The sequence below is a fragment of the Hevea brasiliensis genome, chromosome 1 (genome assembly GCF_030052815.1).
Source record: "Hevea brasiliensis isolate MT/VB/25A 57/8 chromosome 1, ASM3005281v1, whole genome shotgun sequence".
Classification (NCBI taxonomy): Eukaryota; Viridiplantae; Streptophyta; class Magnoliopsida; order Malpighiales; family Euphorbiaceae; genus Hevea; species Hevea brasiliensis.
Genome location: NC_079493.1, coordinates 30,232,718 through 30,241,688, shown reverse-complemented (window position 1 = coordinate 30,241,688; position 8,971 = coordinate 30,232,718). Strand labels below are relative to the sequence as shown.

The following is an 8,971-nucleotide window of genomic DNA, read 5'->3' as shown; positions in this document are numbered from 1 at the left end:
AGTTAAAAAATAAATTATTTTAAAAAAATGGAAATTATGAAAAATATGATTTTATTTTATAAAAATTCCCATATATTCAATTTAATTTAATTCTATCCATTACTTGTAGGCAATAACAAAGAAAAGCCCCGAATGAAGCAAAAAGGAAGAAAGGAATATTGTAAAAGAAATTCCTTCATATCAATACAAAGGAAAAGAAAGGAATCATGAAAATTGAAAATTAGGAAATGGGTCAGAATATGGAAGCCAAATTATCAAGAAAATTAAGGCTTCCATATATAAATGCTTCGAAGCTGATGAACATACGATTTTCAAGAACTTGGATTTTGTCAATAGTCATTAAGTCATGGCAGGTATTTATATATATTGTTCTTAGTTTGATCATATCAAATCAAATTGCTTCGTAAACAATTTCCTTATTTGTTATTTTAATCCTGAAAACACAGTAGAGAAATTTTATATTATCTGAAATATTTTATACAATTAGAACAATTTGGATTATTTATATGGGCTTTTCTTTTTTTTCATAATTTTAGATTCTACTAGGGTATTATAATATTTTTTTATTAATTTCAGTTCATTTAAAATTCAAACTTAAAACTTTGAACTTTTTCTTTTTTTTTTCTTAAGACTATTGATTGTGTGATATTATTATTATTATTATTATTATTATCAATTGCATTATGCAGAAGGCAAAGCGATGTGCAATGCTGCTCCATTTAAATTCACATGGAGAATTAACGAGTTTTCCAAAAGGACAGGAAAAGTGTGTTCAGAAGATTTCTCTGCTGGTGGTTGTAAATGGTATTCTTTATTTTTATTTATTTATTTATTTATTTTTTGGGTGTGTTCACTTGTGTTCGTGAAAAATTGTTTCTATTTGTTGTTTGGCAGGCGTTTGGCTATTTACCCCAAAGGAAACAAAGTGAATTATTTGTCAATATACCTGGAAGTTGCTTATCCAAAAAATTTGCCGGAAAAATGGAGTACGGAAGTAAAATTTAGCTTGGCAGTTGTTAATCAAATCAATAGCAGGTCCACAGTCAGAAAAGGTACTCTAATTTGTTAAGCAATATATATATAATCTCTTATCTATCCTTATCCAAATAAGCAACTTTATTGAGGATTCATCAAACAAGATGTGCTGACGTTGCAACTATACAATTTCCTCCCTAACTTATACTTCCATTTCCCAACATATCCTTAACGTCAAGAATTCTAGATAGAGAGATAGGAGAGGGAAAGAAAGAAATTAGGTTTATTTTTTTAATTTTTTTTTAGGTTCAACCCATTTGGAACCCTTGAACTAGAAGATTTATTTTTCAATTGAGGTCTATTCAGCCCTTTTGTTTGTATTTTTTGTCACGTTAATCCTTTTTAGAGGGTGAGAATAAAAAATAATTAAATAAGTTAACAATATTAAAAAGTAATAAAATAATAATTACTTATTTATTCTACTAGTTTCTAATAGTCCTCTTATAAGGAGAAATTATATAGTATATTTGTAATTCCATGCCAATATTTAACATAGAATGACAAACGAATCATGAAAGGATAATTAAGTATAAAGAGATAGTTATATTTAAAAAAAAAAAAATTGTTTTCAACACATAGACAAAATTGAATTTAGTTCATGATTGGTTTGCTATTCCATGTATACTTATTTACATGGAATAACCGATTCATAATATAATTTCTTTCTTACGAGTGCAAACAAAATCTACCTACTAGAAGCTTCTTTAACATTTAAGCCTTTTGGCCAAATAAATCCAAAATCTTTACCTTGGTTGCAGATTATGTAAAAACTTTTAATTTTGGATAATTTAATCATAACTTTCAAAATTAAAAAATTTTTATCCAAAATTCAAAAACCAATGTGGAGATTTTGGCTTTTTACACCTAGATTGCCATATGGCATGCCATGTCACATTTTTTTTTTTTTTTGTTATTTGATTCATCTCTCTCTCTCTTCTAAACAATCAAGCTTACTTAGTATTCTACTCTTTTGTTTGGAGAGAGAGAGATATGAATCAAATAAAAAAATAGAAAATGTGACATGACATGCCTCATGTCAATTTAGATTTAAAAGTCAAAATCCCCAAAATTAGTTTTTGAATAAAAATTCTTTTATTTTGAAAGTTATTATTAAATTATCCAAAATTAAAAGTTTTAGGTATAATCAGCAACCAACGTAATTGTTTGAATTTATTTGGCCAATAGGCCAATTAAATCTCCAACTTCCCCATCCAAGCCCAAGGTTCCACTTCGTGTTTTTCTTTCTTTTGATTCCATATCTCAAAACCTTAATTCCAGTTAAGGCAACTCTAATAAACATAAGAAATTTTCACACAAAAAAAAAACCTATCTTGAAGACTTCAACAAGAAGAACAATTAAACATAAGAACCTTAATCTTATCCAAATCATCCTTATATATATTTACTGGATGCTAGATCAAACCCGTCAATACCTTCAATGAATAAGAGATTTGAATCATCTAGTATTATTGCGGCCTCATCCTCAACAATTAAAAAACAGATCTCATTAGTAACTTGAGCGAGAAAAACAATGACGATGTTATCAATCTAAAATAGGTGAAGAATGGAAATGAACACCACAAATGAGCTCAACATTGTAATTTTGTCTGATGAGATTGAGAATGGCATGGAGGGATTTTGATCAATACTTTCTCGGTGGCCTTGGGCAGGGTAGAAAGGTTATAACGATTGTATTCTTGAGGGTTAGGGAAGAGATTTTCACTAAGGTCAAGCATGTCAATGATAGGAAGAGGTTGGAAGATGAGGATTGAGGTTCAGGTTTGAGCAGAAATACAAAAGGGAATCATAATTTGGTAGGAGCATTTATGGATATAGTGAATGTAGGATTAGGGTTTTGAGAAGCCATTCCTTTGTTTCAAAGGAAACGTGGAGACAGTGATCGATAGGGTTGTGTGGTTTTTGATTTAATATGAAAGATCTTCGATTTATTCGATGCAATTTTTCAATCCAATCGGTTTGGTTCAATTATAGATTTTTGAAAAATTATAATTTTTTATTCGATTAAGTTAATTCTATTAAAAAAAAAAGCAATAACCAAACCGATTTTCTCCATTGTCTAAATACTAAATTGTTTTGGCCATGTATACAAGTGCCATTTACGAATTTCCATCGCTCCTTTCTGGCGCCCTCTAGCATTTTTTTTTTCATATCCTTCTTCTTCTTCTTCTTCTTCTTCTTAATTCTTATGCTCACTCGAAGACACCCTCCCTCCTCCACATGCTTCCTTTTCTGTAATTCTCCTTGCAGTTTCTCCTCCCTCCTTTGTCTCCTCCTCCTTAGCACCTTTTCTTCTTCTTCTTGTTCTTCGTACTGTGCTTCTGTGTGCTATGTTGCTTCAGTGCTTCTTTTTCTCTGGTTACCCTTGCTTCTTCTTTGTAGAGGCTCAGAATCAAGCTTCATTGTTGCTATGTTGTTCATGGTTGCACCAAATATCTTCATATCGCTAGATATCCTCTACTCATTGTTGTTGTGTTGCTTCGTGGGTTGCGTCAGATCTGCGATTCTTCTTGGTTTTGTAATTGTGTTGTGATTGATCTCTTCATGGGTACTGCAATTGAAAGAATAATGGGGATTGTTTTATGGGTTTTTTTTTTGGGATTTACTTCTTAGGTTTAACTTGTTAGATTTTCTTTCAGATTGTTTTTTTTTTAATTTTTAATTTGATTTGAGGATCGATGTTTTGTATGTAATTTCTTAAAATTTTGTTAATTTTTATTATGATTTGTGAATCAATAATTGAGTATACAGTTGGATATAGTGGTGTAGCGGGTATTGGGAATTGTTTTTGCTTGCTAAAAACTGAAAACAAAATTGTTTGCTTGCTATAGCATTTTGTTCAAACTGATTGAACTGAATCGAGTTTAGTTTGATTAGGTTCTTCTCCAAATTTAGTTTACTTTCAGTTGGTATTTTACATGAAATTGATTTTTTGATTTTTCAACTTCGATTTGGTTCGAAACTGAACAAGCCAAATGCTGTCTCTTAGTGATGCAGTAGCTAGTTATAGAAAGATCTTGACAACCTACTAATTTTTTTTTTATCTACTAATTTTTTTATCATTTTTTTATAATTTTTTTGATAGGCAAAAATAAAATTTATCGAAGAAAAAAGAGAACAGAAAAGACCTATAGGATCAACAAACCCAGCCCTCATAAATCTCCATGCCAAATAAAACCAACATAAGAGAGCCCCTCACTAGAAAGCTACAATATAGAGCATCCTCATTTCTGCTATTTAGCAATAGTTATTTGCTATTCACAACACGTATACAACAATTTTTTACCCGCAATTAAAAAAGGACAATGTGATAAAAAAAATAATAGTTGAAGACCTCAATCAACCTCAATTAAAAGATATGAGTTAAATGGACAAAGCTTTACAAGTTTAATGGCTTCATAATGGTTCTAGCAATTTGTTTGAGTAATAATTTTTTTATACATATGCTAATTAAATAATATTATGAGTGTATTTTGTTGTGACTATACAAGCATATAATCATAAAGAAATAAAGCAAACGTTAGATTAATTTGCTGTTCGGTCGCCAATATGGTTTCGTTGATCCAAGGGCACCTTTCTAATGCCAAATCTAAACTCTACTTTTTGATATTCTTAACCATTTGCCAAAAATCGGGCATTTGAGCCATAAGGATCACGGTGGTGGTCTCGGGTCACTTGTTTGATTAGTTGTTTGGCCAGAATTGCGCTAGAAATATTATAACAGCGCAATTTTCTCTCATTGATTCTGCCATTTTGAGTGATGTCTAGGGGCCAGGTTGGCCAGAAAATGTTAACTAGAGAGTGAGGAGCTTTTTGTTGGTAGTGATGTGTACGTTCGATGTCAGGAATATCAAGAAAATGTGAAAAACGTTCTAGTGGCATTATTATTATTTTTTTCTCTCCTCCTATTCTTGCCATTTCCGTCGTTGACCGTCGCTTTTTTTTGGGTGCCACGGATTCATTGGCATGAGTTGGTGCTAATGGTGGTGTCACCAGTCGAAAACCATGATTGGAGGTGGAGTGTTTAATCTACCCATTGACTCTCTCTCTCTCTCTCTCTCTCTCTCTCTTAACTACTCAATCTCTCTTTTTCTCTTTCTTCTCTATTGGGGAGAGTTAAATAGGCAAAAATAAAATACTTTTAACTTATTAAAAATTAAAAAAAATATATCGAACACCAATAATTCATTTAGGACTTGAAAATCAAATACTAAAATTGTCAATCGGACCTAAATCTTGCATAAAATAAATAAAATGAAATAATTTCAAATACTTTAAATAAATTAAAAAATTCCAATAATTTATAAAAAAAATCAAATACATAGAAATAATAAAAATTTGGGGTATTACATTAGTCATTTGGTGTATATTGAAGTTGAGTTTTACATTATAGTCAATAGCTAAAATCAAGTCAAACTCTAATGATAAATTTAAATGTTAAAATTACATTTTTCATTTCTCTCTCTCTCTTATCTCTTTCCTCCCCTGTTCTCTCTCTCTCTCTCTCTCTCTCTCTCTCTCTCTCTCTCTCTCTCTCTCTCTCTCTATAATGCCCTCGCCGTAGGTAGTCCGTGCATTTTACTGTTCTAACGACTAATGTCTGTTCGGACAGTCAAAATGTTTGGAACTACACCTAAACTATAGTGAAGAGGCATAAATTGAAGAAATAAATGTTAAGAAAATATAGGGAAAATTTAGAGAAAAATAAATTAAAGTTTAGAGGATTTATAAATTAGTACAAAAATAAAATTTAGAGAATAAAAATAATTAACACAAATTAATATTATGAGTTGATGAAGAAAAGAAGAAGAAAAGAAGAAGAAAAGCAAAAAAAAAAAAAAAAAAAAAGAAGAAAAGCAAAAAAAAAAAAGAAAAATAAGCTTATGAAAATTTAAAACAAAATTAAGTACAATAAAAATATATATATAAGCCACATAAGACAAACCCCCAACCACCTTCATCTTCTTTCTCCACTTCTTCTCTCTCTCCCTCTCCCTTGTGCCGCCCACCTTGGCCCCTCAAGCCCTCCATTGATATTCAAGCTTCCAAGCTTGATTTTCCAAGCTTTCACTCACCAAAACCCATAACACTCTTCATTAAAAATACTTTCCACACCCTAAGGAAGCTATAGATACCAAAAAGAAGCAAGGAAAGTGAAGTTCAACAAGTTACAAAAAAAGATTAGTGCTCAAAACTCTTAATATCTTCTTTAAGCATGAAAATCATGCTAAACCAAGTGAAGATTTACATGAAATTAAAAAGAAAAATTTGGGAAAGAAATCCTTGAATTTGGCAGCCCTAGAGGAACCATGAAAATGATGGATTTTGTTGGTTTTAGTTTAGTTAGGGAAGTTAATTAACAAGGTATTATATGTGGGAATTGATTTCATGGTTATATATGTGAATTTGATGTTTGAAATTAGGGTTGTACACTTGAAAGTGGGGATTTTGTGACATTTTTGAATTTGACCTAATTGTGTTGAGATTGATGATAATAGAAGTGACATGTATGCTTATTTGGAGTTTGGAGAAGGAGGAGATTGAATTTTGGGAGTGTCAAATTTTCTGCAGGTTGGGACTCAATGAGTCCAGTGTGTTTGTTGAACCCTAACTGACAATGTGTGACTCCAATTGGTATGAGGCCAATTGGAGGTGTTTTGGGACATCCAAACCTTCATTTTTCAAGAAGAAACCCTGCCCAAATTCTGTCAAAATCATGACCAATTCTCTGCCCAAACCCGGATGACCAAACACTGCCAACCCAGAAAATGACCAAATGAACAGTACGTGTTCATTTGGTCATAACTCTCTCTATACTGGTCCAAATAACCTAAAATTTCATCAATGGAAAGCTTAGACATAGGGCTACACTTTTCATGAAGACCACTTGATCCAGTTTTGCCTTTAACCAATTCAAATTGTTAGCACAAATTGGGTTACTAAAACTGCCAACCCAGAAAATTGGACTCCATCTATGAGTTGCACCAGTATAATACTTTTTATTTATAGTGTTAGTCCTCTAAATCTAATCCTAGCAGACATTCCACTCAACAAAAGAAGCACTAAAATAGAAGTTTTAAATATATAAAAAATAATCTTTCATCTAATTGTGGAAAATATCTTTCACCCAAATTAGAAAAATATTCTCTCCAAATCATACCTTTCCTAGTTAGAAACTAGACTTTTACAAAGATTCAATTCAATTGTTTTCGTTTAGTCAATTTTCATATCTTAAATGAAAGAATTCAATTTTTTTTAACTTAAAAATTAAAATAAATCATAATGCCTATAAACATTTTTTTTTCCCTTTATATATATATATATATATATATATATATATATATATATATATATATATATATATATATATATATCTGTTTTGCAGATACACAAAAACAAATTGTATTCAACGCATCGGGAAAGAATTGGAATTGGGGTTTCGCATTTTTCATTCCTCTTAGCAAATTAAAAAATCCTTCAGAAGGGTATCTTGTGGGAGATAGCCTTATGGTTGAAGCTGAGGTCCTTGTTTATAATGTCCAGCAAAACAGCTTAAGGGTTTACACTGAGGAGGATACTGAAGCAAAGGTTTTTATTACATTCTTAACCCTATTAATAGTAGAGCTTGTTTATTTGTGAAAAACATATTTTTATTTTTTATTTTTTAAAGAAGTTTTAATTTTCATTTTTTATGAAAAATAAAAGAAAAACCATGAAAAACGAGTTCATTTGTCACTAATAGAAAATAATTTTTTAATAAAAATTTAAAAATAACGTTTTCATAATTAAAAAATATATTATTCTAAATTATATTTAAAAATTAATTTAATTTTTAAAATCACATTTGTTTATAGGTTTTTATGCATTAACTATTATTTGTTGCTGATTTTGTTAACATTTTATATTTTGTAGGTTCTGTCTCGCTGGGCAGAATTAAAAGAGAGAGTATTCCTGTGGCTGCTGCAACTATTGCAGAAACTGCCCAAGCTCCCAGAACATCTCTTTCAGGGAAAACCACTGATCTTGAAGCAAGATTGGCACAAAGAGAAAAGAAACTAAAGTTTCTTGGAGACTGAATTCTCAAGACTTTCAAAAGAAGAAGAAAAAGTAGAGGCTCAATTTCAATTCTTAATTACCCAGAAGGAGAAAATTCTTGCTAATAAGAAGTATGTTTTAGCTGACTCGGAGAAAACAAATGATGAAGCTTTAAAAGAATTGGAAGAATGGCGAAATGTGGAAAGTGAAATCAAAGAGGTGAATTAAGTGTCCATTGGAAACTCTTCAGGGAGGATTTGGGTCTTGGAAAGCTTAACATTCCGTAATTACTTCTGTCATAACCCGATCCCATAGGCCGGATCAGCACTAGGAACTGGGCCAATATAAAGCGCCCGAGGCCCGTAGTAAGCCTTATTATTTCTAAATCCATAACCAAGGCCCAAAAACTTAGGCTCAACATATAAATAAAATTAAATAAAATAAAAAATTTTTATTTGGGTCAACCCAACCCGATAACCATAAAAAACTGAAGTCAGAGGAGCCCCTCTCAACCCTGATTCCATCACTTATAAATTGTTTAAATATCATACTAATATTCATTTATTAATCTCAAAATTTTAAATTAACACGATTTCTAATAAGGTCCATACTACTACTAACACATGCGAAGTTCTAGATTTCAAATTTAGAATAATAAAACAATTAAATAACCGATGTTAAACCTGCAAGGAAGAAAGCAGGCTACTCTATAAAAGAACTCTTCTTGTAGCCTGGAAAAATAGGTGAATAGAAGTTAGCGTTCGACTCAGAGAGTAAAATACCAATTTTAACTATAATTTCTATAGCTAATATATCCTAAGGAGTGGAATGCAACACCATTAAAATTTTCATACACATTACATCATAACAGCAAAAGGTAAAT

At 30.9% G+C, this 8,971-nt stretch overlaps 1 protein-coding gene across 1 annotated transcript; it reads left to right on the top strand.

Annotated features, from left to right (window-relative positions):
* The first annotated feature begins 258 nt into the window (after positions 1 to 258).
* Positions 259 to 8,540, top strand: LOC131168924 (ubiquitin C-terminal hydrolase 12-like). The gene is made up of 5 exons (XM_058143412.1): positions 259 to 353; positions 690 to 804; positions 895 to 1,052; positions 7,439 to 7,641; positions 7,966 to 8,540. Exons 1-5 carry the CDS (start codon positions 347 to 349, stop codon positions 8,110 to 8,112), a joined length of 630 nt encoding a protein of 209 aa, XP_057999395.1. The 5' UTR covers positions 259 to 346; the 3' UTR covers positions 8,113 to 8,540.
* Positions 8,541 to 8,971: the final 431 nt, after the last annotated feature.

Excerpts from the sequence above, each read along its gene's own strand:
- LOC131168924 (XM_058143412.1), top strand. Across the intron at positions 805-894 it reads TCTGCTGGTGGTTGTAAATG|GCGTTTGGCTATTTACCCCA; the intron begins GTATTCTTTATT and ends GTTGTTTGGCAG. Across the intron at positions 7,642-7,965 it reads AGGAGGATACTGAAGCAAAG|GTTCTGTCTCGCTGGGCAGA; the intron begins GTTTTTATTACA and ends TATATTTTGTAG.